This window comes from Crocodylus siamensis, chromosome 3 (assembly GCF_052110815.1).
Source record: "Crocodylus siamensis isolate JL-2025a chromosome 3, ASM5211081v1, whole genome shotgun sequence".
NCBI lineage: Eukaryota > Metazoa > Chordata > Crocodylia > Crocodylidae > Crocodylus > Crocodylus siamensis.
Genome location: NC_143397.1, coordinates 253,266,663 through 253,293,850, shown reverse-complemented (window position 1 = coordinate 253,293,850; position 27,188 = coordinate 253,266,663). Strand labels below are relative to the sequence as shown.

At 41.6% G+C, this 27,188-nt stretch overlaps 1 protein-coding gene across 5 annotated transcripts in view; it reads left to right on the top strand.

Annotated features, from left to right (window-relative positions):
• The window catches only part of TRAPPC9 (trafficking protein particle complex subunit 9), an 826,451-nt gene that overhangs the window by 39,077 nt on the left and 760,186 nt on the right, over positions 1-27,188 (top strand). For 3 of the 5 annotated variants that reach the window (XM_090040707.1, XM_090040706.1, XM_090040705.1), the window contains 5 exons: positions 1,263-1,384; positions 4,154-4,279; positions 6,179-6,265; positions 14,567-14,783; positions 18,212-18,355. In XM_090040707.1, coding sequence (XP_089896833.1) covers positions 1,263-1,384; positions 4,154-4,279; positions 6,179-6,265; positions 14,567-14,783; positions 18,212-18,355 — 696 coding nt within the window. The remainder of the gene's footprint in view (positions 1-1,262; positions 1,385-4,153; positions 4,280-6,178; positions 6,266-14,566; positions 14,784-18,211; positions 18,356-27,188) is intronic. The other 2 variants (XM_090040709.1, XM_090040708.1) reach the window with 1 other exon arrangement.

The window sequence follows — 27,188 nt, the reverse complement described above, 5'->3', positions numbered from 1 at the left end:
GTTGGGTACATACAGTACATTAAAAGGTTTTGGGTTAATTTGTCCACAGGGGTAGTATAATTTTCTGACCCCACAGAAGATTCAGGTGTTGAGTAAGACGGTGTGGGGCTTGTTTGTTTTATTTATTTTTTTTCACCCTCACACTACTGCAGTTACATTTAAAAGTCCAGATGTTGAAAATGCAAAATTCTCTGGATTAGCTTAGCAGAGAGAGCTTTTGTGATGCTATTGTAGTATAGATACAGGCATGGACTTGGAATCCCAAAGGCTAGGTTTTACATGATTATCAAAAGAGATGCATAAGTCTTTCTAAATGTTTTCTGTACTGTGCTAACTCTGTAATAAGTTTTAACCTCTAGAAATGGATTTACTCTCTTCTTTGTCAGGCCCTATATATATTCCTTCACATATGCAAAAGAAAGCTGTGAAAACTGTCTTGTACCCTGTGAAATTACCTGAGGTTCACTGGGCAAATTATATATGAAATGTAAATTTCATAAAACTTGCCTTCCATCATCTTTAAACGAAAATCCGAAATGGTTCAAATCTGGACTGAGAGAGTTGCTTTCCTCGTTCCACCGTCTGTAACGCTCATGCTGAAGAGTCCTTTAGTTGGAGGGAGGCTGTTTGAGGTTTGCTAGGTTAGGCTGTCCTCCATACTTGAACGTGCCTCTGCAGGCCATGTATGGCAGACTTGTATTTGAAGACCTTTGGGACATGCTGCAAGGCTTACCTGTCTTCCTGTGCTTTTTTCTTGGCCTGGGACTTAAGGACTTCATTTTAAAGGAAGCTTGATCATTTTGGCAAGTAGAATGTATTATGTTAAATTGTTCTAAACACACTTTATAAATGTATAAATGAAATTTTAAAATAAAAATTGTGCTAATGGAAGATGTTTTTCAAAGATTTAAACATAAAATTGGCTGTGGTGATTTTAATTATTTTAAGCATAGTCTAATAATTTATTCATAATATGGATATTCAGGGGGATGTAAAAGGCCATATGTTAATATATTTAATGTTCTTTAATAACTGAGTAGTTATTTCCTGTTTGCCATTTTATAAATAAATTAATTTTTCATTTGAGTTCTTAGTAAGGATTAATATTACTGAGAGATTACGTACCCAACCAGGACCTAGTTTCTTTAAATATTCATTATAGATGCTTCACACAAACCTACTTTTGTTATTTTAGTTTTTTTCAGAGGTGCTTAATTTTAACTAGAGGCTTTCTGCTCATTCTCTGCTCTGTTTCACTTAAGGTGCCCTTACTTCAAATGGCATAAATGCTGATACCAGTGCTGAAATAGGTCGTGCCAAGAACTGCCTTAGCCCTGAAGACATCATCGATAAATATAAAGAAGCCATTTCTTACTATAGCAAGGTAATGCAGTTTGTGTTATGAGAAATTTCCACAAATTTGTTGCATTGTCAATACACTTGTGCTTTAAAACACACGTGCATTAAAACAAAAAAATAGTAACCATAGAATATGTTGGCTGTACTGTGTACAATGCTTGCTTTTGCATGGTGTCATTGAATTAATCAGTTTGCACTTCTTAATAATGTAAACATAAAAAGTTCTACAAATGACAAATATCATTTGAAAAAGCATAAGGTGCGTTCATGCTTTGAATATTTATGTTCAGTTCCGTTGATACTTGTACTGCACTGTGTAAGCTGGATATTAATATACTGTGCATGTCCTAGGACAGTCTTTTTGAGATATGCCTTGCAGACCTTACTGAAGGGCTGCAAGTAATGGAACCATGGTTTTATCGACTGTTCCTGGAGGCTAGTATTTGGAGCATAGCTGAATAAATAGAACTAAGAAACTGGGAAGAACAAACTTTATTAAATACACTGATCTTAAAAAGAAGAAAAGAAAGAAACTTCACGGTCCTTAGTCATTCATCACGCTTTATTCCAGTTTTGTTTCTTGGCTACCTCCTTTGTGATAATAAGGTGGTTATAGATGGGGGGGTTTTTGGTTTGTGTGGGTTTTTGTTTTACAATGAAAAGGTGAACAGTACTAAATTCTGTGTTGGGATTAGTTGGGTATCCTTATCTTTTCTACAGATTGCTTGAATTGTGTTATAAAGTTGGCCAGTTGTATTACAGCATTTTGTTCACTTCAGGTTTCCTTTCCCCCTAGAGCCTAAATGTTTCTTAAAATGTTGTAAAATGATAAAAAGGCTTTTTGAAAAACAGTGCAGTTATGGGATTAAAAACCATGAGGTCCATCTCCAAATAAAGATAAAAATGTTAAATTACACTGAAGAGTGTAGCAATTTGTTTGACAGTTAGAGAACATATGATGATGGTGACTTGAGTTAATTCAAGGATACACGTGACCTTTTATGCAATTACAGGATCTTATTTTTGGAAATATGGGATTGTGAGACTTGTATTTTGGGACAGGGCCCTCATTTCAGTTTGGTGTCAACAAATTACTGTGCAACTCAGAGGATAACTGACAAGTGATATGTCTCAAACGATATATTGAACCATAGCCCTATGACTACTTGGGATGTATTTGCATCTTCCAAGTATCCAGCATACCTATGCTTCCCAATGATTTTTGTGTAATAGTGGCAAGCAGGGTAACTTCTGGTTCTAGTGTAGAAGTAGCAGCTCCATCTATATAGTATTGCATGTCTTCCCCATAACTTTTAAGGAGCTTTTGTAGAACCTTACCTTTTTTCTTTTTTCTTTTTGAGCTTCCCTTCAGGTATTGAAAAACATGGCCTTGCTTTTTAGCTGCCCTGTATCTGAGGTTCTCATTCTCCTTTGTTCTGAGAAGTGTTTACCCCATTAATTTCCTATCCTTAACTTCTGTAATCATAGTCAAACACAGCGTTAATTCTCCAGTGTTCAGATCATCCAGAGGCAGACAAAGTTCTTTGAGTAAATCTGGTATCTTTTTATTAGGCCAGCTGAAGTAGTTGGTAGCCATATTGTCTGCCTATGTCCTTAGACCAACATGGCTACCAGCTATTTGAGTTGGTCTAATAAAAGATATCGGATTTATCCAAAGAACCTTGGTCTAAGGACATAGACCAAGGACATCTTTTATTGGACTGCCTCAAATAGTTGGTAGTTGTATTGGTCTAAGGCCATTGTCTGCATATATCCTTAGATCAACACTGCTACAACTTGTACTCTAGGTCGTCCAGACAAACTTTTATGTGACCATTGTCAATTCTGTTTGGTAAAGTAAATGTGTTGTGGCTCACTTCCAGTCCCCTCTACCTTTTATCTGTGCCAACAGGCTCCATCCCTGCTGCAGCCTGGGGCACAGAGCAGGCTTCCAGCCCTGCCCTGTAGCCATGGTGTGGAGCCGGTACTGTTGTTCCAGCCTGGCCCCATAGCTCTATTGGCTTTGAGGAAGACTGGAGATTGTGTACCCTCTTGGCACTTCTACGCAAGCTTTTTCAAGTGTTTTGTAGTTAAGTAATTTGAAAAGGCACAATATAGAATTCTGATACAATGTTTTCAGAGAACTTGATTGGAAAAGGACCACTGTAAAGCTGACAGAGATATTAATAACTTCTTGCTTTTGTGCCATTTATAATGCCACTTATATTTGTCCAGGTATAATTTGTTTGCGGTTGGTATTCTGCTGTTAATATAATAAAGGTTTGCAGCATGTGAAAATATTCTGAACTTTTCCCTGATCCACTTGTTTTCTTGAATCAAAATTCTGCTTTCAATGTCTAATTAATAATACAGTTGAGGTAAGAAAGTAGCTGCATTTAGTTTTGCTCCATTACTTTGTGATAGATGACCTAGAGTAGTGGTTTTCAATCTTTTTTTTTTTTTTTTCATTTGTGGGCCTCTAAACATTTTGAATGGTGGTACAGACCCCTTTGAATTGTATGTGTGGGTATTCACATTGATCATGGTCATCCGCAGACCACAAGTTGAAAACCACTGATCTCTAGGGCTTAATTTTCACATATTCATTGGCATGCATCATAGGTTGCTAATCCAATATGATAACCAACATTAAGAGGCAGTTATTTGGGTTTTGATGAAATGACAGTCCAGAATTGTGTGTTGAAAAGGTTTGGGGTAGAGGCATTACTGCATCTAAGGGAGAGGGACAGTTTCATATTTGTCATCATAGTTATTGTTCTTTTTTCTTTTCAAGTATAAGAATGCTGGTGTGATTGAGCTGGAAGCCTGCGTGAAGGCGGTGAGAGTCCTGGCAATACAGAAACGAAGCATGGAAGCTTCTGAGCTTCTTCAGGGTGCAGTTTATATCAACCTTCGTCAGGTGAGTGCATAATCTAATGTTTAAAAGCTTTGATTTTTTTTTTTTTTTTCTGTTTGACAAATAATGCTTAGGTCCTTGATAGAACAGTAACATCCAGACATCTCAAAACTTGTTAAAGACATTAACAAATAAAGCCTTGATTTATCTAAAATGTGTGAGGGCTTGGTTTTTGAAAGTGAAGGCTTTTATCGGTGTTTTTCATTAAGTAGAGACTAAATGTGATTTAAGAGGTATTTTCTTGTCAAAAAGATCTATTGAAATGTCTCGCACTGCCTGTGTCTACATAAATGTACCCAGAGCTGTTCAATTAAAACCAAGTTCTGGAGAATAATTCCTACAGTGTATGCATTACAAACTTTCCTCTTTCCTTAATGTAAGATCTAGGCATATGTACTTGGAGAGGTGGTAGAGGGTCATTTAGTCCAACAAGCAAAGCATAACAATAGTCATAGCTGGAAGCTAAAACTACACAAGTTCAAATTAGAAATGAAGGATGTGGTCTTCTAAATGAGAAAAAATAAGTGATTGAAATTACTCATTGTGGAATAATATGACAGATCCTCTATTACTTGAAGCCTTTATATAAAAAGGTGCCATAGATTGATCAGAAATTGTTGACTCGATACAAAAATCAGCAGGTGAAATTGTGGCCTGCATGGTGCAAGACAGATTAGGTTTGCTGGAGGGGGAGCTGTTCCTGCATTGAACCACAGTCGGTTGCCTGAGGCTCTGCTGGAGGGGGAGCTCTTCCTGTGTCATGCTGTGGTTATGTGGCATGAGCGTTGGAGGGGGGCTCTTGCTCCATGGTGCAGCTGAGTGCCAGGGAGTAGTAGTGAGTGGGAGCAGCTTGGTCCTAATGCCTACCTACCTCTGAATCGAGCTGTATCATTTCAGCACTCCTAACCCCCTCCCCAACAAAGCGTTGCCAATGCCTTACCTAGTCTAACCCTCTGCTCATGTTAAGAGCCTTCCTCTTTTAAACAACCTCAGGTAAATGCATGTCTAACATGCTTGCCTAACCTGCTGGTGGAGGCTGCCTTGCCAGGTAACATTTTGCAAAATTTAACCAACCTCGTGGTTAGATATTAAGGACATTCTAACTTAAATTTCTCGTTTCAGTTTAAGCACGTTACTTTTGTCCTGTCACTTTTTCGTGTACAGAGAACAGTTGATCACAATCCTGTTTGTGTTTGAAGGTTATCAACTCTTTCTTTTCTCCAGGTTTATACTCTCAGTTCTTCCAGTATTTCTCTCTGTTTCCTTCCATACCTTGAACCATTTTCATTGCTCTTCTGAATTCTTTCCAATTTGTCTATGTCTTGCTTGAGGTGTGGTGCCCAAACCTGGGTACACTGCACCAGGTGAAAAGTTCTCTTGATTTCATTAACATAAAGGAAGAAGCATCTTGTTTTAAAGGAAAGAAATGAAATTAGCATCATAATTTGCGAACAGTACCAGACAGACAAGGACACCTCACCACAATAAAAGTGTGAGTGTGATCGGAAGGGCATCTGTTATAAGCAGTCTCCTACCCATACTAAATGAAATTATGTAATTGACTTCTTAGTTATATTACCCTGGAGTTTTCCTATAATAAGACTCATCTGTGTATCCAATTATGAAGAATAAATTACTACATCCAATTACAAGGAAAAAGAAACCACTTAAAAGTTTTTCTTTAATACAATGAGGAATAATTGAAAATCAAACAGGAAGTTGCCCTCTTTAAAGTATGGTCCATAGTAGGCTGCCAAGAAGCAGAGGCCAGCTTGTATTCCACTTATTGGCTGTATAAGTGGGTTTAAGTGCCTAAGTGAAACTATATTCCACCCTGTTCCAAGTCCCTGGAAATACATTAATATGTCTGCTTTTGTAACACACCGTCATCTGATTCTTAAGACCAAGTCACAAAAAAGCCTGGAGGAGGAGGACCCACCCACCTTACCAGTTTTTCAGAGACTTGACCAGGATGGAATAGGATTGCAGGTAGGTGCCTAAATTCACTTATGCACCTAATAGGTGGGTTAGAATATGTCCTCAGTGCTTTTGAAAATGTAAGGTACACTGTAATTTGAGGTTTATTTTAACAATTGCCAAACCCAGCTGAACCACACGAAATAACAAGTACCATGCTTCAAATGTCTTTTGCTTCCATAGTTGTATCATAGGATCGTAGAAAAGTGTGGCTGGAAGGGACTTCACAGTGTCATCTAGTCCAGGATGGATCTTTTTATTTTTATTTTTATTTAAGGCCAGAAAATGCTTTCCCAGGTGTTGCACCTCGTAACCGGTGTAACCTTGACCTGTGAGCCTGGGTCAGCACGACGGGCTTGGCGCAGAAGGGATAGATGACCGGGGAGTAGCGGCGAGTAGGAGTCAGGCGGCTTGAAGCGTATTGGTTGTATGAAAGGTTTATTGTACTTACGCTACCGATGGTCGCAGCGTAGGCAGGATAGCTGACTTGTTCAGTTACAGTGAGTAAAACAGAATGGTCTAAAGGGGTCTGTTGGTTCACGGGGTTCCTGAGCTGAGCCCTTGCTTTCCAACCCAGAGGCTAGGTGCGGCTGCCCGACTCAATAGTCCCAAAACTGGTCAACAGCTCATGCACAGGGAAAAGCTATGATGCACTTCTGAGAGCTCTTTGAGACGATCAGACAAACTGGTGAAAGAGATACGCCAAATGAAGAACGGCTGGTGGGGAGAAGCTGTCTGCAGGTGGCCAATCTGCTGACTGTGTCTCCTCGGTGTGCTTGGAGTTCTCCGCTTAATGGTGGGAATCTGCTCTTAGTTATAGTCAGCGGTGACCAATCACTTCATGCCAATTGTGAATATTTACTGACTGCCAATTATATTTTTACACCAGTGACCTAGATACCTATTCATCTGACCTAGATACCGATTCATTTGACCTAGATACATTATTCATCTGGCTGCCCTCAGTGGGTTCAAAAGGTCAACCTTGTGATTGGCACCTGCAATACTTATCATTGCAGACAACAAGCTCCTTAAGTGTGGAGAACAATTTTTAACAAACTCCAACTGCAATGCTTCTTTTAGCAAAGAAATAAAGGCTACTAGTACTGAGGGGTCTTTATGGCCTGCATCCTTACTAAGTTATTATGGTCTTTTGCTTTGCTGGCATCGGCAGTCTAACCGACAGGTAAAACTCAGACATGACGCCAGGAATGAATTCCTGTTTGAAGTACAGCATATTTTTTAGAGAAATATTTAGTCACAATTACAAAAATTTGTGGGAAGTTCTTCCAATGATTAATTATCCCCACTCTTAAATGTTTTGTCTGATTCTAGCCTAAATTTGTTCAGCTTTAGGCCATGTGCAAACATTTCAGTTTGTTTTGGGAGAGTTGCTGCTTCCCTAGTAGAAACCACAAACCCAGTCCATTCAGGATTTCTCTTCCAGAGCAAAAATGGCCACTCCAGGAGAAAAATAACCTGGGGACAATAAAGGTTAAAGGCCGCCGAGAAGGCTTCTCCTCATGTTCACAAGGCTCCCTGGCTGTGCAGTGGCTTGGCATTGGAACATCTGTTCAAGAAATTCCTGGCCTGGCATGGGAATGTCTGTCCAAGAATGCCTGTTCGCTACCAGGAAAACTAACCTGGGAGAGTTCTCCTGGATCATTTGAACGTGCGTACATAGCCTTAGCTTGCTGGAGTTGGTTCTCAGTATGTACCTTTATCTTGTAGAAGGGGGGCGGACAATTATTTCAGGGCCGCTTACTGAGTTTTGGCAAGCTGTCAAGGGCCGAATGACAGGCAACCAGGGGCAGATAAATATTAATTTTCTAAATTTTTTATGGGCTCCTCAGGCCAGATAGAATGGCCTGGCAGGCCACATCCAGCCTGCGGGCTGCATTTTGCCCACCCTTGTAGAATGAAGGGCCCTCTTTAATTTCTGTTTGTGATTGATTGCACTGAAGTCATTCCTTAGTTATTTTTTTGATTAAAATAAACTGACTGAGGATCTTCATTTTGGCAGTGTAAGGTGCATTTTCTAATCCTTTGATTTTTTGCAGCACTCTGTGAAACTTCCCCCTCCCCCACTCTTTTTTTTCCTGGAATCATAGGGCACTTGCACACTTACAGGGGGTTCCTCTGACGCAGTGTAAATCCAGCAGGTCAGAGCAGACTTGACTAATCAAGTCAGCTGGAGCGTGGAAATTACCACAGTCCAGCAGACTCCAGCATCATGTGTAGCAGTGTTCCTGTGCTGAAAAATGGCGGCGGGGTGCTTTAAAGCTTGTTCAGCCAGCTTTAGTTCAAAGTGCCCTGCTGCCATTTTTCAATGTGGGGATACTGGTGTACGTGATACTCTGGGTGCTTTTAGTTTGCACAGGTCTTGGAGCTGCACTGTTTGAAGCCCCCTGCCCCTCGGGGCTTAGGCAGGATCATCCTTATCCAAATCATCATTATCTAAACTCTACATAAACAGAGTATTTATTTATTTACCCCAGTGTCCATTTTGAATTGTGGGTACCAGACTTGGATGCTCTGTTTTGCTAGCAGTAATACCACTACCGTATATAGAAGTAATGCCCTCTTTACTCAATAAACTGTTGAAATAAATGGTTTATATATTGCATTGAACCTCTTGGCTATGTCGTCTCAGCGGGATTTCTTGTTCATCCCAGTTAGCTATCAAGTTGGAGGAGAGCTACTTCAGTAACTATATTGGTATCCTATTACTCTCTATTAAGAGTCCCGTATCAATTTCTTAACTTTGTCTAGGATCAGATTCTGGCTGACAAGCTGCAAATAATCCATCATTCCAGTTGCTCTTTAAAAATATTAACATATTAGAGTTCTTTCATTCTTCTAGAACTTGAAGAGTTATTGAAAATCAACATTAATAATCCAGAGTTCTTTGCCTGCTTTACCTCTTGGATGCAAGTCTTTTGGAACTGTGGTTTAAGTGTCTCACTTTAGCAGACTGATGTTGAGCTTCCTTCTGGGATGCGAAGTATTCCCCCACTTCTGCATATTTTGCATTATGATTGCTAATTCTACTGTTTCAATTTAGTAAGGGAGCCATGTCATTATGAGGGTTTCTTCTTTCCCTAAAATACTCAAAAAAAAAAACTTTCCTGGTAATAAGATATTCCTGTATCCTTTAACTCATTTTATCCATTCTCTAAAACGGTTAGGTGATTTTTTTTGTTTTGTTTTGTTTTTGTGTGTGTTTGTTTTGTTACTCTTGACTTCCAGTCTGTCTTGTGTGTGATGAACAAGCATGGCCTTTTTCCAAGATCTTGGCTTTTAGAAATCTAGGAAAATGTTCTTAGAAGGTTCCCAATTATTATTCACTACTCATTTTAATCTTCTTCCAACTTATTTACTTGGGTTGTTTTTATTGTTGTGAAATTGTCCCCCTTCATACCTGTGTGCCAAATGGTTCAGTGAGAAGGGTGGAGGGGATGGTATTGATTTACATTTTATGAATGTACCCTACATTTTCTTAATTATGCTCTTTATGGGAGTTCTTGTTCTTGTACTGATAGCTCTTAGAAAAAGAGCTTTTATTCAGATCATATATACCACCCCAGTTATTCTAAAGCAGTAATCTCGATCGACTGGTCAATTGTGGAGCCTCTGGCAGTTGATCTCAGTCTGTCAGAGGCTTCATGATGGGGAGTGGCAGGATGCATGTGGCTGAGCTGAGCCATGCCCCCTGCCACGTGGGCCAGGCTGGGTGAATGGGGTCAGAGCCTAGATAGCTTGCTGGGGGGGAGGAGGGTAGATCCTGGGGTGCCCTTTACTTATGAAAAGTGATCCTCACCATAAAAAGTGTGGAGACCACTGTTCTAAAGTGACGAGTAATTTTCAGTGTCTCCATTTCTGAGTAACTACCTTTGAGCTACATGCGAAGAACAGGTATTTGGAATGTTCTGAAAAGCCTCTGTAGTATCTGAAAGTAGAGCATTCAAACCTATGTTTTCAAAAAGTGCTAGCAGACTCTTTACAATTAGAGTAAAATCAGTGACACATGCTCTGAACATGGTGTTTAAATTAATTTATAACATCTACATTGTTATTTTGTTAATACTTAACTATGAAAGGTTTTATAATGAATGGAATCTTCTTACGTTTGAGGTAGTTTTCTGTGGCTTTAGACTCCAACTTATGAGATTTTCAAGTTGCATCATCACTCCAATCCTGATTAAGTGTTACTATCTGTGATCATCTAGGAAATATGAGAGGCAAGAGTTTTTTTTGTGATACCTTTTATTTCATCAAATGTGTAGTTGGATATGGCAGGGCACTGGTGGTGTCTGCCACTTTAAGGGCTGAGCAAACAGCCAGCAGGTGCTTGATTTTGGCAGCCATTTTAGAACTCTTGTTGCCTATATAAACAGAGAGGTTTGCTGCTGGCAGGCCAGGCAGAAACATTGCCTGGCTGCAAGGCTGTATGCAGCATCTTGGAGGTAAGGGCAGGAGCTTAAGGGGATGGTTTGGAGGCTGCTGGTCCTAGGCATGACCTAAAACTGCACCCTGCCAGGGATGGGTGGCCTGGTGGGGCTCCTGGTGGTGTGGGAGTCCCCAGAAAATGCCAGGCCAGTTACCACCCCAGTGAAAGGTGGGTCAGGGCGCCTTAACTCCTAGCCCTCACAATACTGTGGGTACGAAGGGGCCTGGCATGGCTATGGCCACCTGTGTTGAAGGAGGGTTTAAGACCCAGACGGGGCCAGACATGGCTATGGCCACCTGAGCCCGCACTGGAAGGGAAGCTCTGTGGCCCCAGTGAGGGGGCGGAGATGAGGGGCCCCAGTGGAGATGAGGGCTGGGAGCTCAGTATGTGTGTGAGTGTATAGAGTTGCCCTGGGAGGGGCCAGGGCAAGCTTGGACCCAGTTGGATAATTGGCTGGCCATTACCCCGGTGAGTGTTGTGGGAGAAGCCCAAAAGATGGTACATCTGCCACCCAAGGTATAACCTAGATAAAGCCTAAGGTTGAAGGGGCCCACTCTGAGAGGGAGCGAGGTGGTACAAGTTGTTGATGCATGAAAGAGACCCTGTGAGAGGAGGGTGGTATGAAAGTGTGTGTGTCTGAGGCCTGACAATGAGGGTTAAGCTTGGTCCAGCTGTAGACCGGGGGCATTGTGTCATCTGGATGCCATTTGCGAGGCTTGGGCTGTGGTGTAGGGGAGGAATGGAGATGCAGATAGCACCCCTTGGCATCAGGGCAAGAATGCGCAGCCTCCCGCCTAATTAACAGCATAATTATCTATCATCAAGGCACGGCAGGTGAGGAGGCAGGCAGTTGCCCAGGGGCAGATGGGCCCTGAGAAGGCCTCCCTGTTACATCCGGGAAAAATGTTAGAAAAGCTTTTGGGCGCAGAATGCTGTCCTCATCCCTGGTAGAGAAGTGGGCACAGCTTGAGCTAAAGAGCAGGTAGAAGAAGAATGTGTGTGTCACTCCATATATATAAATGAAAACAGTCTGATTTAAAGCAATGGCTTTCAACCTCACTAGACTTGAGGCACCCCTCAGAAAATGCAGACTCTTAAGCTTTCATTCTTTTTTGACTATGGAAACAATAGAACAAGTTATCTGTTGCAAAGAATTCAGACTATAACAAGTCTTTGATGCAGTGCGTTCCTATTTGAAATCTCTGGGTTTATCTTGTGAGTTGTGTGTAAGTGTACACCCACTTGACTGCGAATATTGTGCAGTACCTAAGGGTTCCATGGCACCCTGGTTGCAAACCACTAGTTTAAGAGAATAGAGAGGGGCTATAAAGTAGGAGCAAAGAGACATAGTCAGGAATGGCTACAAAAAATTTATTCTTAAGCTCGATTTTTGAAGGTGCTCTGTAGATTTGCTGCAAGTGCTAGAATTGTGACATCAGAAAGGGAGTGGAAGAGGTGGGGGCACGTCTTACTTTTCCTGAAGTGTTCCCCTACCAGTGTTGGTATGTCTCTGTCCTTTTTATTTATTTATTTTCTGTGAAAGGTTTTATTCTTTTTTAGAGTATTTGTCTGATTTATAGCCACATAGTTTCCATGCGGATGTTTTTTGCATTGGATGAGGGATGCCTCATTCTCTGATTTAAATGTGTTAGAATCATTGGCTTTGTCGTGGTGGTGCAGGGTGTATTTGAAGCCCTGTACCATGATGGTTTGTTCAGACTGTACAATGTACACTAGGTGTCAGCAGTGATCCATTGCAAGATCATGTTACTGCTTGTTACTGGGTTTATTGTGGAGCTGAAATATTGTTTAGTAGCCTCTGAGTTTTCCCAAACAAGATACCTTTCTATAGTTGTCTGATTTCAGTGAAAGCTTGCCACTCGCGCAAGAGAGGAAATAATGATCTCTGTTGAGATTTTTCTACCAAAAGTAGAGTGTCTGTAAAATAGCAAGTTGGTTGTTTTTGACCAAGTTAGTTCTTCTGATTTTTGACTTCTGTCAAAACTAAACTTTTCATTAACTTCTTTCTTCCTGACCCTACTTGATGATCTGCTGTTGCCTAGAATTAATTTTTTTTTCCACTGATTTGAAATTAAAGAAAAAATTAAGCACAGAGACCTATTATCAATGTGTTCAGTCTCCAAGATTCCTGGGATGGTAATGTGGTCTTTTTCTTTTTTCCCCTTTTTTTTTTCTTTGAAGAAGGCTTGAAACCAACAAACTGGTATATCAGTACGTGATCCTAGGAAATAAGTATTTCTGAGTTAGCTTCACATACGTGAATTAATGCTGCTAATGTCTTTGAGAGGCAGACAGTTGGGTTTGGCTGTCATTGGGTATTAATGAATGTATTTCTAACATGAGTGGGTTTTTTTGTTCCTGTGCAGTAATGATGACCGTAAATCTAGCCTGGGTCCGCTTTCTCACAAAAAATGGTCCACAGTGATGCGTAACATTTTCATCTGCCAGAAAACCTCTTTTGATCACAGCACTACTGTGCTTAGACTGATCCAAAACGGAACTAAATTCAAACCAGTCTTGCACATGGAAGAATGCAATGAAATAGTATTACCAGTGGCTTTAAATTAGATTACTTCTCTGGTTTCCTGGTGGGAGGGGATGTGATGATTATGACTGGGGAATTGGAAGGTTTGAAAAAAGGTGAATATTGTATTAAAAGAGTAGCTGAAGTTGCATTGTAGCTGGGAATTCGGTGGTATATTTCCTTTAGTCATACCATCGTGCGCTGTGATCTCATGACATTTCATAAGTTAAGAGGGAGGGCAGCGTTTGCCTAGCAAGGTTTGGAAGGAACACTACTTAGGAGGTCACTAAGTGATGCTGGTGATTCACAAAGAGGTATTAGCAAAGAGTTGATAAAGTAAATTACAACACTAGGGAATGCCATGCTGCTGGAAGCTTTATATCAGACATAAGTAGAAAAAAAGACTTTAAACGTTCATTTTCAAGTCTTGACCATAGCATTTCAGTATCTATCAGTAACAATGATGAAGGGATTTTGTTCATTTCAGGGCAATGATGTATATTTTAATACCAGGTTAGGAGCCTCAACCTTAATTTCCTAACCAAATTGTAATATGAACAATTGAATTCTATTTAGCTAAAATTCCTCATTTGTTTTGAAGTTGCTCTGATATGTCTGCTTGTCATAAACTGACCTGAGGAAGGGCTCTGGGGTACCAGAAAGCTTGTCCGTGTCCCTCCCAACTATAGCATTGGTCCAATAAAAGATATTGTGCACAAAGATCCTTCCCTGTCGCGTTTTTTCTGGATCATTACAGCCACAACATCACCCGAACACAACCATAAGCTGCTCATTTATTTGGTCATAAATGATGCACTAAAATTTTATTTGTAAGCAACCCCTTGTTTTAAATGCAGTTTGTGTCATCTATTAACAACAGTTAACTTTCCTGCAGTACTTTTCATCCATGGATTTCTTAGTCCTTTACTGAGGAAGTCTGCATTGCTATCACTACCAGTACTTCATGATGGGGAACTGACGGACAGAGAGAGGGGAAGCGTGAGTCAAGACTGGCCATCAAACCAGTGGTGGAGCTGGGGTAGAGCCCAGCTCTCCTGAGTCTGTCTGCCTCAACTTCTAGCCCACAGGACATGTGGGAAGTATAGAAAAAGTCTTAGAAAATGTAGGCATTGCTTCAACTCTGTATGGAATTCAGCACAGGCACTGAAGAAGATGAAAATAATCTCTAGCACTAGCGGCATCCTTTAAATCTAATATTGGCTCCTTTCATTGTCCAGTGTATCCTCTAGTTAATAAATTAATGCTTTAGTAAAAAGTACTTAGTTTCTCTGTTTTTTTCTTTCCCTTGAAATGTCAGCTTTCTGAAGAGGAAAAAATTCAGCGTTACAGCATTCTTTCCGAGCTATATGAACGTATTGGTTTTCACCGAAAGTCTGCTTTCTTCAAACGTATAGCAGCAATGCAGTGTGTGGCACCCAGCATACCAGAGCCTGGTTGGAGGGCCTGTTACAAATTGCTTTTGGAAACACTTCCTGGTTACAGTCTGTCTTTGGATCCCAAGGACTTCAGCAAAGGTAAGCCTCTGTGGGATAGTAGGTTTTTGCATATTAGATTAGGTGCTTGATTTTGTTTCCCACCACCCCCTGCAACTAAGCTGCTTGGAAGACTTGAAGAAAAATAGTGTCTTCTGTCTACCTCAGTCTAGTTGTGGTAATTGGAGCAGTTCTGTAAAGAAGCACGTTCATCTTACCTAATACTGATGTTGTGTTTGTTCAACAAACCTGAAATTCTGGTATCTGAGAACTACTACTAACTGTTCAAGTACATTATCTTATTGTTTCCATCCACTTGCATCTACCTGCACTGGATATTCTCTACAATTATTGATGATGGTTTTTATGTTTATCTTCTGAAAAGCTCTAAAAAAATTATCCCCTCACTAGAGAGGTGTATAGACTAACTTTGATACAGCAGAGCAAGTAAGGGGAACAATTTGTAATTATATGAATGATGTCAGTTAGTGTTTCTTTCCCAGTGAACAATAATAAATATTTCTTATGATGGTCTCTTCCATTTAGGAAAACATTGATTTGTTCATCACTGGGAAGTTGCATTTGACTATCATGTGTTATCATGGTACAGACATGGTGTGCTGGGTATGACTGTTCCACGCATTTTTTTTTTTCCCCTCTCCAAATTCACGCTTTCTTTATTGACTTAGATCTTCATTCCTATAGCATTAATATTGTTCTAGTGCAGCACCACTGTAACATGAGTCTACATTTTTAGTTTGTCTTAATTTTTCTACTTTCTCCAAGTTTTTGCATTAGCTTGGTCATTCAGTTATTTTAGGTAATCTATTTCTGAAGGGCAATTAATTTAATATTATTTTAAAATTCTTTGCAAGGTAAATACCAGACTCTGGTTATAGTTCCTTTTCTTACAATTTTTGCATACTACTTTTTTCTGTAAGCATTTCTGGAAAGAAGGTCCTAAACAGTAGACTGGCTTCCTGTTACTTCCAATACATGTGGTGTGCATGGCATAGCTTTTTGGTCCTTGTGCACCATCTCATTCATATTTGCTACCTACTATTGCAGCAGGGTGAGTTATTCATGGTTTCAACCATGGGTCAGATGTATCCTTTGAGAAGATGGTAAGATTCCTTAATTTGCAGTATAAATAAAATGTCTTGATAAAACATGATTATTAAAATGATCCATACAAGACAAATTACTGAGCATGTTATAATGATGGTTAAGCAGCAAGCATTTGTTGGTCCCACAGTAGCTAAGGTTAATGTCTCTTGCACATCTCATTTAAATGTCCCTTTTTTTATTTTAGTAGTTTAAAACTACTTGAATAGTACTATTTGAATAGTAGCATACTTAGAAATCCTGGCTAGCAGTGATGTCTAGACGACATGTCAAGGGTTTTCAGTTCTTTAAAGCAAATTGGGACCCTATTTTGTAGTTTGAGAATAAATGGAAATGACGTGTCCAGTCCAACCCATTATAACATAAAACTCAGGTTTTTTTTCTTCACCTTTTGCCTTAAGATCTTTTGAGGGTCTTCTACTAGGTTAGAACATGTAAATAGCAATTGCGGGTCTGTATCTTTCCTGTTTCATCCGTTGTTTCCAAGCGTTTAATGACTGCTGGCCTTCAGTTAATTCACTGATCCACAGTGATCACTTCAAGTATCCTTATGGTTGAAGAAGAGTGACTGAACAAATGATTTATTATTTTTTCTGTTCTGTTATTCTGAAATGTCATAAGAGGTTGCATTTTCACATCTCTTTCCACCTTACCTAGTTTCATACCTGTGTCTCCCCCTTGTCTTGAACTTTCTAGTCCTTTTTGTAACTTGCGTCTGTACTCACCTGTCCCTGGTCCTCTTTCTTTCATTCTAGCTCTTAATATGTTGTTTGAAGAAAAAAATGTGGGAGCATTCTACAGTATAGAATAGGGGTCGGCTGTGTTTTTGGGCAGTGTCAAAAACACCTGCAACCGCAGTTTGTAAGTTGTCGGTGTGCTGGGTGGATGGCAGGGGAGCTGCAAGGAGCCCGATCCTTGTCATGCAGTGCAGCCCTGGTCCCATCTCCACTGAGACGTTCACACCAAGCAAAATACCTTTGTGTGCCATGCACTGGCACCCGTGTGGGGGGGTGCCTGCCCTGATATAGAATTTATTGCTAATTAATATGAAAAATAGAAGGTAAGTGGCTTACAGCTCATTGCAGAGTGAGAAAGCTAGAGTCACTGCAGTCTTTGCAAGACTAGGAATGTTAATGATAGAGTCCTGGCTTGTTTCCAGCTTAGATGAGCTGTCTGGAATTACTCAAACGCTTCATTCAGTCCTTCATTTCTTGTCCTAATCTATTTTGTGCTGCTGCTTTGTCATATTTCACCCCTGAAGTTATTTGAAAGATAGGTTCAGTGAGGAATAGAGGTTCCACTATGTAAATTGTGCATATGCAATTGAAGTGTTTGAGATCAAAGACACTTCATAAGCATGCAATATTAATTAATAATGATCACACTGATGCTAATGTGGAAGCAAGAATTAAAATATTGATTTTTAGGCTCCATTAAAAACTTGTGGAAGGAGACTTGCCAGATGTTAAAGGATAATAGCTGAAGAAAAATATTCAACTAGATACTTTTTAGCAGCATTGTAGACATTAAGAAGTAGATCAAATTAATGGCACAATAGAACTGCTTGCAAGCTGTCCTGTTATAACTAACTGTTCAGGTTAATGAACATCTTCCCAGGAGGTAAAATGGGGAAAAGTTTCACCATCAGCTGCTACTTGGTAGCTGCCTCATTCTTGTTCACCTGCAGTAATTGGCAGCTAACTTACCCTTATTTCATTGGGAGTGCAATTACTTTGATTTAGCTTCCTGTAGCCATTAGTGTGCACATAAGCAGTTGCTATGGTGCGTCAACAGAAAATCCCTGTCTCCTTCATGAAGATTAATTTTTTTTAGCTCTGTACCCAGAAAAAAAAATTGTTTCTGTTTGATTTGTTAAGATTTCTTGGAAATAAATATTTCCTTTGTAAAGATTAAATAACAGTTGATAAAACTTCTGTATTTAAAGTGAACATTTATAGTGAGTGGAGTAGTGTTTGATGGCACACTGGAGTTTATTTAATGAGTTAAAAACCTTCACATATTCTGTCTCCTACTTCACAGGCAAAGGATAATCTGATTTTTTCCAAGTTGTAAAGGTAATTTCACTATGTAGTGCAAGAGTATAAAACTAAATTTAGAAGTAGACTTCATAAGTAGATACTCTAGTGAGAGGGTGGGGGAAGCATTTCTACCACTTTTTTGCCTCTAAATTTAACTGCTGACTTGCATTTTTAATATTTTCAGGTTTATATACCAGGCTTTTAAATGATCACATCTATAGACGACCCAAACATAACCATGCTTTAAGCCACTCTTTAGTTTTTAATAAAAATGTGATAAATTAGTTCCAGTGTTTTACTTTGCAGGAACTCATAGAGGATGGGCTGCGGTGCAAATGCGTTTACTTCATGAGTTGGTCTATGCCTCCAGAAGAATGGGGAATCCAGCTCTTTCTGTCCGACATCTGTCCTTCCTTCTCCAAACCATGCTAGATTTTCTCTCTGATCAAGGTAGGAATTTCTATTAAAAGTTGTAAGTTACTTTATTTTGAACTTTAATGAAGTGATGCATACATATGTGAAACATTTGAATATACTTAAGTTAAGAATCCAGAAGTTAGAGAATTTTGTTTGTGCACAGTGACTGACGCAAGCAAGCTATGTGTGTCCAGGTCATGTTTCTGTGTAAAGTTTGTCTTCTACATTTTGTGAGAGAGCATCTTCAATGTTTTTATATAAGCAAATTTTGGGTAGGGTTGACTGCCTGGCATCAATATTCTTTTTCTTTTTCTGTACCTATTATATTTATACACAAAGTGATTTGATTTTTAACACTTTCTCACAATATTAATCATGTTTTGGTCAAACAGTTACCAAGAGAGTTCATAATTGACTGCATATCTCACTAGAGAAGTTATTTGAGATGGCATGATCAGTCAAACTGAACAATGGATGCAGTTAAGAGAAGGTATTCTTTAAAGTAGCAGTTATCAGACTAGGGGATGTGACTCCACCTGAGGTCAGGGCCTTCACAAACATCACAAAGCATCTTATTCACTAGTAGGAGCAAGTAATTGTGGGGATGGATAGGGCTTCACCATGGGGCCCCTGGTATACAGTAGCTGTGTATTTGCTCCTGCTCTGTGCTCCATGAAAGCTAAACTAAGGGCAGTTTTAGCTCCAGCTTTATTTCACATTTTTGGGCAGTTCTGTTAGAGTAGTTAAGGCATGGTAAATCCTCTTCTCTTAATGATGCATGAACAATGGTGATTATGAATGAGGTCATGTAAAACTGTTGGACTGAGTGGGGTTCTGAATAGAAAACATTTGAAAACAAGCAATTGCACCAGAATGAACAACCCTGTCCAAAAGAAAAGAATCAAACCTTATCATTAAGTTTTGAGACATCAACCTTCAGTACCTGGATGCTATACAATCTAGGTCATAGAGTAGTAGGGCTGGAAGGGAGGTCATCTGGTCCAACCCCCGTCACATCATAGTTCTTATTACAGGCTAAGGCTTCCCCATACTTCTTGCATTTATATACATACATTGGATACATTTTACATTTCAACCAACTTGCTTCCCTTTTTACACCCATGGTTGCTGTCCTGTGGCTCTGTGGCCCTTTCCCAGAGTTGAGCTGCTGCTTCTGGTGGTTTCCCCTCTGGATTGTATGCTCTGTTACTAAAGCGTTTTGCTCAACATCCTCCGGGAACCTAGATTAAAGCTGTCCTTGGTAGGTTGGCCAGATGATACCCAAAGATGTTCTTTCCAGTTCTGGTCAGATAGATCCCATCTCTTGACAGCAGTCTTCCCCAAAACATCCGCCCACTGTTGAAAGATCAGAAGATTTTGTGTTGATGCCACCATTTTAGATACATGTTTACTTCCGTGCTATGGCCTGTGCCTTCTAATTCAATCTACCGTGTCCAACAACAGTATTAGAGACTAGATGTTGGATCCTTTTTTCTTGTTTAAATTATATTTCAGTAGGGTTTGTTAAATTGTTCATATCCACTTCTTGGGTGCTAGGTTTTGAACAAGAAGTGGTGCAGTACCATACTCATTTAACTATGCATGTGCTAATTGGCTCTGCCTCTGAACAGGGTTTATTTGCATGTATGCAGAGCCACACTAACGTAATTCTGCTACTTCTGATTTGGGTCTCAGGCTGGCAGTGGCATATCTTGTGATACTACCTTTTGTTGTAGAGAGGTGCTCTGGTGCTTATAGTTGTCTAAACTTTCATGACTGAGGTTACTTAAAGTGCTTAAAGCTGTGTTGTCACACAGAGGTGCTGCCGTCAGCTGAGCTCAGCCGCCTAGTACCTGTCTCATCTAAGGCAGCAGTTGCAGCAATTTTCATGCAAAAATACAGTTGTAGAAGACCGATAGTGGTCACAGCTATTTCCAAGTAATTTCTTAGTGGTTAGAGCATGCTCCAAGAAGATGAGACACTTGGATTATATGGTCTTCTCTGCTGGAAGGGATTCAAACCCATATCTTCAGTCTCTCAGGAGGGAGTCTTAACCACCAAGTAAAAAGAAAGGCTGGGGGCAGGGGAGAAGGGGGGGGGCCTCTATTCCTCTTGAACTGATGGGCCAACTGCAGTGAAAAATGCAAAATAAATTTTTCTTGGTTCACCTTAAATGTGTGTAAGTTAATTTTCCTTTTTGCAATTGTTGCTTCATGGTTGAAGATGTTGGGGAACTGAACAAAATGATCTGACATGGAATTGTTTTTCAGGTTGCTTGAGGATTTTCAATGGCAACTCTCCAGCATAGGATTTGGCTGGCATGGTGTAGTTCCTCTGCTATCAGTGAGGTTGTTTTATTCAGTGGTCAAAGAAATGTTGAAGGATAGGAACATAAATCATATAATGCTCCAGAACAAATGAAGACAATATTTGTAGCTCCAAGGGATATAAATGATAGTATTTGATTTTGGTGTAATTGGTATACTCTTGAGTAAAACATGATCTGAATTAATTATAGATGTACTTACTTGTATTGAGTTGAACATCATACTTATAGTTTTAGTTGTTTGACCCAGCAGTTGAAAGTAGTCAGTGTATTGTATTAATCCCAAATCCTGAGGGGGTATGGGGAGGGAATCATGTGATAATTTTTTAAATAGAAAGCAAAGCTGCTGCTTCTTTTTTCTTCCTGGTTTAAGCCTTTACATTTCAGTCATTTTCAAGCTTTTCACTGAAGTCATGGAAAGCCATGGGCTTGGAAACTTGCTTTTAAAATGAAAGCTGAGTGTCAGATAATTCTTCTGGACACCAAACCTTTAGATAAAATACTATACATCATAAGACTTGAGGTAGCAACTGGTATCACATATATATTCATTAATCTAAATGGTCCCCTATATTTTCAGAGTGGTAAATAACTAGTTTGGCCCCTTTTTGAAATGCAGGGATCTAAAATAAAATGTGCTATTCAGTCTAAATAATCCCTTGTAACATGGTGTTCAGAATGTCAGTCTTGATACTACATGGCTGGATTCAGATGTGCACTTACATGTGGTTTGCAGCACTGCAAACCACACGCATTGCACATTGAACAATGTTCGGCACTGGTAATTTAGAGTGCCAGGGCAAAATTTGCTACTGGGATTTCCTGGCTGCAACACTCCCACCTCCTGGAAAAAAAAAAAAGTGGCGCAAAGCATGACATGCTGGGGCAAACGCAGAGATAGGGAAGCAGGCTTCCTTGTCACTGCACACTGTGCCCCAGCCAGCTGCTCTGTAGTTTGCTGGGGTGCAGTGTGCCTCAACATAGGGGCTCCACATTGCTCCTGCTGGCTAGCCCTGTGCTGAGGCACCCTGCAGCACATGGAGCTGTGGGAAAGTATGTTCCACTTCAAAGTGCACTGGTAGGGGCACGTACTGTGGCACAAAGTAGCAACACAAATTTGTGCCGCTACTACTTGTGCTGCTGCAGACGCAGTCCCCTGCTTGTGTAGATGCAGCCTATATGTGTAATGTGGGGTGGAAATACAGTTTTGGGGGCAAAAACTTTTTTGATTTGTATTTCTCCTGAAACTTTTGTGAGGTTATGTGCAAGTCACTTCCTCTTTCTGCCTTAGTTATTAGAATCACATAGATCATGCATGAAGAATAACTCATGTTTACAAACTACATGGAAGATGAAAGTCCTTTCAATGTTTAAATTAAAATACAGATTTCTTTTTCTGCTTTGTACTGTAATTCACAAAGTATACCGCTAGTGATTTATCATTTGTTCATTGTATTAGTATTGAGTTTCATTTCTGAAGTATCAGAATTTTAAAATGCATTAAGCATAATTAAGAGGCTGCAGTACAATTTGAATTGATTGAGAGGTAGAAAATAGATATTAGAGGGAGTTTTATTTTCTTTCATACTTAAGAAGTTTCCAAAAAGGTTTCTAAGCTAAAACATAAATCCATTATCTGTTTTGCCTTCACACTTTTGTAGGCAAATTTTAATAAAAGACACTGCTGTGAAATAGGAGATACAGGGGGGAAGAATAACAGGAGGTCTGTGATAAAACCAAAAAGTGATTACGGAGATCTGTATTCAGATCTCCACTGCCTTACCCTCACAATCAACTTTTTCTGCAATGAAGAATATCAAGGAGGAAGCAGATTCTACCTTCTCAAGTGCAGTACTAAAAAATTATGATTGTGTGTGTGGGTTGGATCAGGACTATGTGGCTGGGCCTGCAGGTAGGCCCTGAAGCTAAGTGGGGGTTAGAGGTTCACCATTAGAGATTTTTGGGGCTGATACCGATAGCTGATATTTATGGAGGCATATCAGCTGATACTGATCCGATTTCCAATACAGCTGCCTCCAGCTGGTAAGTCTGTTGTGGGGGGGGGCAGATTAATGCCCCCATGGTGATGGAGGGGGCAGGTGCTGCCCAGGTGGAGTCTGGAAGGCTGGAGGTGTGGCTTGTTGGGGGAGGGGGGGCTCCTGCCATTGCTTGCACCCTGGGAGGGCTAGGGAGGGCCATGTGCCCCCTGGATCTGTGTGGGGTGGGCTGTGACGGGCTGCGTGGGGCTCTTCTTGGCAGGGGCTGGGTTTGGAGTGGGTGCTGGCAGCGTTGGGGGGATGCTGCATCCCCCCCAAATTTCACCACAGCTCCACTCCCAGCACTGCCACCACTACCGGCCACCTGGCTCAGCCCCAGCTCTTCCTGGTGTGTGGGTGGAGGTGGGGCATTGAGCCAGGGCTCCTGCCGGTAGCTGGTGGCAGCAACGCTGGGAGTGGAGCTGTGGTGAAATCTGGGGTAGATGCAGCATCCCCCCCAGTGCCGCTGGCGTTTGCTCTGAGCCCAGCCCCTGCTGAGAAGAGCCCTGGGTGACCCTGGCTGCAGCCTGCCCTGCTCCATGCAGATCCAGGCCCTCGCTGTCCCGGGGTGCAGGCAGTAGCGGGAGCCTCCCTTGATGAGCTACGGCTTTGTCCTGTGCCTGTCCTACCTTGCCACCTCCCTGCCCATGGGGGGCATTGATCTATACCCCCTATGTCCCTTCCCTCCCCTCTCCTGTTCCACCACACCAGACTTACCAGCTGGACGCAGCTCTCCTCACTGCCTCAGTGCTGCGCTGCAGCTGTGCACAGCACCGGCATTTATTGGCCAAATGATTGGCCTCATCAGGCTGCTACCTGACGCAGCCAATTTTCTTTCTATTGATCTAATACCAGACTGATGTATCAGAGCACCTGTAGTGGGGCTCAGGTCAGGCTCTTGAGCAGTGGAGCACAGAACATGGGGCAGGTTCCAGAAGACCTGAGAGATGGATCCAAGAGATGAAGTCCAGGGTACAAGCTGAGATCAGAAGTCAGGGGAATCGGAGCTGGTACCAAGTTCCAGGGAATATCTAAGATCAGGGCTGGGAAGAGCCAGAACCAAGTCAGAATCCAGGACAACCAGAGACAGCAGTGAACGTGAGGCTTTCTGGAGCAGACTGAGGCTTTTGTCCGGCATGCCTACAGCCCGAGTAGTGCTCTTGGCAGCCAATTTATCAGATTATGGAAAACTGGGGTGGTTGCATTAGCCAGGGATCATGGTCAAACGTGGTGGCTCAAGAACTTGGCCTGGCTGGGTCTGACTGACCAGAAGCCCTGACAAACTGCTGGTTATTTGTTTGCTAAAAGGTCACTGCGAGCATAAAAATACTTATCAGGGCAACACTTGGAGGAAATTTTGATCTTTTAAAAATTCTATTTAAAAAATACATTACTTTCCCTTGCCACTCAGAAAAAAAAATTCACTCTTCTAGCTTGTATATTTATTTAATTTCTTAGTGTAAAACTCTTGTGTATCATAAGTCATTATTTCACTTAAGGTGCTACATCAGTGTGAAAATTCATGTGTAGTTGTATTAATTTTCTTGGATGATCAGGGGAATGAGGAGACTGGCTTATTTAAACTAGTAGAATGAAGGTTGGGGGGCAGTATTATTGTTCTCTCTAGATGCATTATTGGCTGGGGATGTAACCATCTAGAAGGGAGAACTATACAAGGTAAAGGAAAAATATGGTGCGGCTGCCCAGGTAGCTGTGACACAGGAGTGGTGCTGCTGGGAGCGTTGGGTTGGATATACTGATATGCCCTGCCCCTTTTTCTTCAGTTGTGGAGGGTTGGCCAAGGATCCACTAAGCACTACTTCCTGAGTAGTGGCCTGAGGCTTGCCCCCAGACTATGGGCCCTGGGCTCCCTGCCCCAGATCTATAACTGAAAACAAACCAATAACTATAAATAAAAAAGGTTGCACTTGTCCTGTGTTGGTCATCTAGGGTCTCTGTAGTTTGTCCTCCATGTTGTGGTCCTGGTGCCTGAGTTGCCCTGTCCGGGCGCAGGTGGGTAACAGCTTTGACAGGATGAGGGAAGCCTGCCTGGAGACCACGCCATCCACGTGCATTCCTGGTAGTGGCCATCTACCCCTCACCCTAGAGAAATCCCCCTCTGCAGCCACCCCTGGCTGCTCTTGACCCCCTCTCTTGTTGGGGCTGCCTTTTCTATCCTGCCTGGGTGGCTGGACTTCCAGTTGCCTGCAGCTGGGGAAACTCCCCAACCTGGGACTGCTCACAATGCCTGCACCTGTTGTGCTGGCTTCCAGCCAGCCAACTGGCCAGTGCAGTTGCAGCACAGCTGCATCTGTTTCAGGGCAGGTAGAGGTGTGGGTATAGACAGTACAAGAAAATTTATTAAAAATGGACTCTAAAGAAGTTTAGCCTGGAAGTTAGGTTTGTGATCCGCAGAGCTGAAGATCTTTGGCTGAGCTTTTCAACAGGATTGGTGATAGTGGTGGTAGTTATGAAGTGGAACGGTCAGTTTTATCCCTTTTTATTTCATGGATTTCATAGACATCAGGGCTGGAAGGGACCTCGGGAGATCGAGTCCAGCCCCCTGCCCAAAGGGCAGGAAGTCAGCTGGGGTCATAGGATCCCAGCAAGATAAGCATCCAATTTACTCTTGAAGGTGTTCAATGTAGGTGCTTGAACCACCTCCGCTGGCAGGCTGTTCCAGACCTTGGGGGCTCGGACAGTAAAAAAAAATTCTGCCTTATGTCCAGCCTGAAACGGTCTTGCAGGAGTTTATGACCGTTCGACCTCGTCATCCCTTGGGGCGCTCTGGTGAGCAAACGTTCCCCCAGATCCTGGGGGAATCCTGGGGTCACCCCTGATAAACTTCTAGGTGGCCATCAGATCACCCCTGAGTCTATGCTTTTCCAGGCTAAAGAGCCCCATGGCTCTCAGCCTATCATCGTAAGATCTGTTTTCCTGACCTCTGATCATGCGCGTGGCTCTCCTCTGGACTCTCTCAAGCTTCTCCACATCCTTTTTGAATTGTGGAGCCCAAAACTGGGCGCAGTACTCCAGCTGCGGCCTCACCAAGGCCGGGTACAAGGGGAGAATGACGTCCAGGGATTTGCTCGAGAAGCATCTATGGATGCAAGCCAACGTTTTGGTCGCTTTATTAGCCGCAGCATCGCATTGCAGGCTTATGTTCATCTTGTGGTCAGTGGTGACCCCCAAGTCTCTTTCTTCCATAGTGCTATCCAACGTAGCACTGCTGAGCCTATAAGGCCTCATTTTATCGCTTTCAAAAACTGATGTGCCGCATACTCCATGTAGATGTATATTTGATATATGTATAATATATGTTGTTGCATAACATTGTCAATCCCAAATTTCCTATAATGCTTCCATTATAACAAACATCAGGCTTGCAACCACGTGGATGGAACCATGTGGATTGTGGCACCTCAAAGCCTTTTGAGGTGCTGCAAATACACATGGCGCATGTGGATCTGTTTGCCATGCTGAAGCACAAATATGCAGTGCAGCAGCAAAATTAGATACTGGGAAATCCTGGCATCTGAAAAAAAACAAACAACAAAACCCCCCCAAGGGAAAATGAAAGTGGGGTGGAACACATGGCTGTAGCGTGTGCCGCCTGAAACAGGAGCCTGGCCAGTCGGAGCCACACTCAGGCTGCTGGCTAGGCTTTGCGCGCCCAGATCACCCAGGACCCCAGGTAAGGCTGCTGGGGTAAGCCGAGGCAACACATCCAGTCTCTCCTACCCCACACAGGGCAGTTACTCTAGGGGTATTCCCTGGGGACAAGTAGCAGCAGCACAACTATGCGCTGCTGCAGTTTGTCCCTGGGGAAATGCATGTGCGCACTTGTCTGGATGTGCCCTGGTTGTCTGCATGGTGGTTAAATACATACACATTCTTCACTCCTATTATCTACTTCAAACATACGTGTATTCTGTTTAACTGCATAATTGTTGAGAGAGGCTAAGAGCAGTCAAATTCAAGGCTGCTATAGCACTTCCAAATTGGTTAGGTCACTTTTATGCCTCGAGCATTCTGAGAAACCAGGTAAGAGTCCGAATGAGGTGCCAAAAATGTAGCGCAGATTGTTTCTCTAAATACTGAACGTTGGGATAAGTGCATTATCTTGGTATGTGCCTTTTCTGTTGAGTCTGAAGCTGTGCAGTTCAATGGACACTGCTTATGATAGCTGGGGAATGGAAACAGCAGTTCAGGAAGGCTTTCCCAGTCCTGTGGCCTTAAACATCTTTCCTGTGCAAGTTCTTAAGATGTGCTTTACCAAACTAATACTGAATACTAGTACAAAACGAGATGTTCTGTAGTAGTTGAATGCTTAGTTCTGTTGAAAGTTGCTATGCCAAGTGAAATCTTTAATTACTTTGCAGTTCCAGTTCTTTCTGTCAGGGTACTAGAAAAATATGTTTTACCATGTTGGCATATACATTTCTAATAATGGAGTAGCTGGATAGGTCTGTGAAGAATGAGGTGGTTAGCAATATGAGTGTGT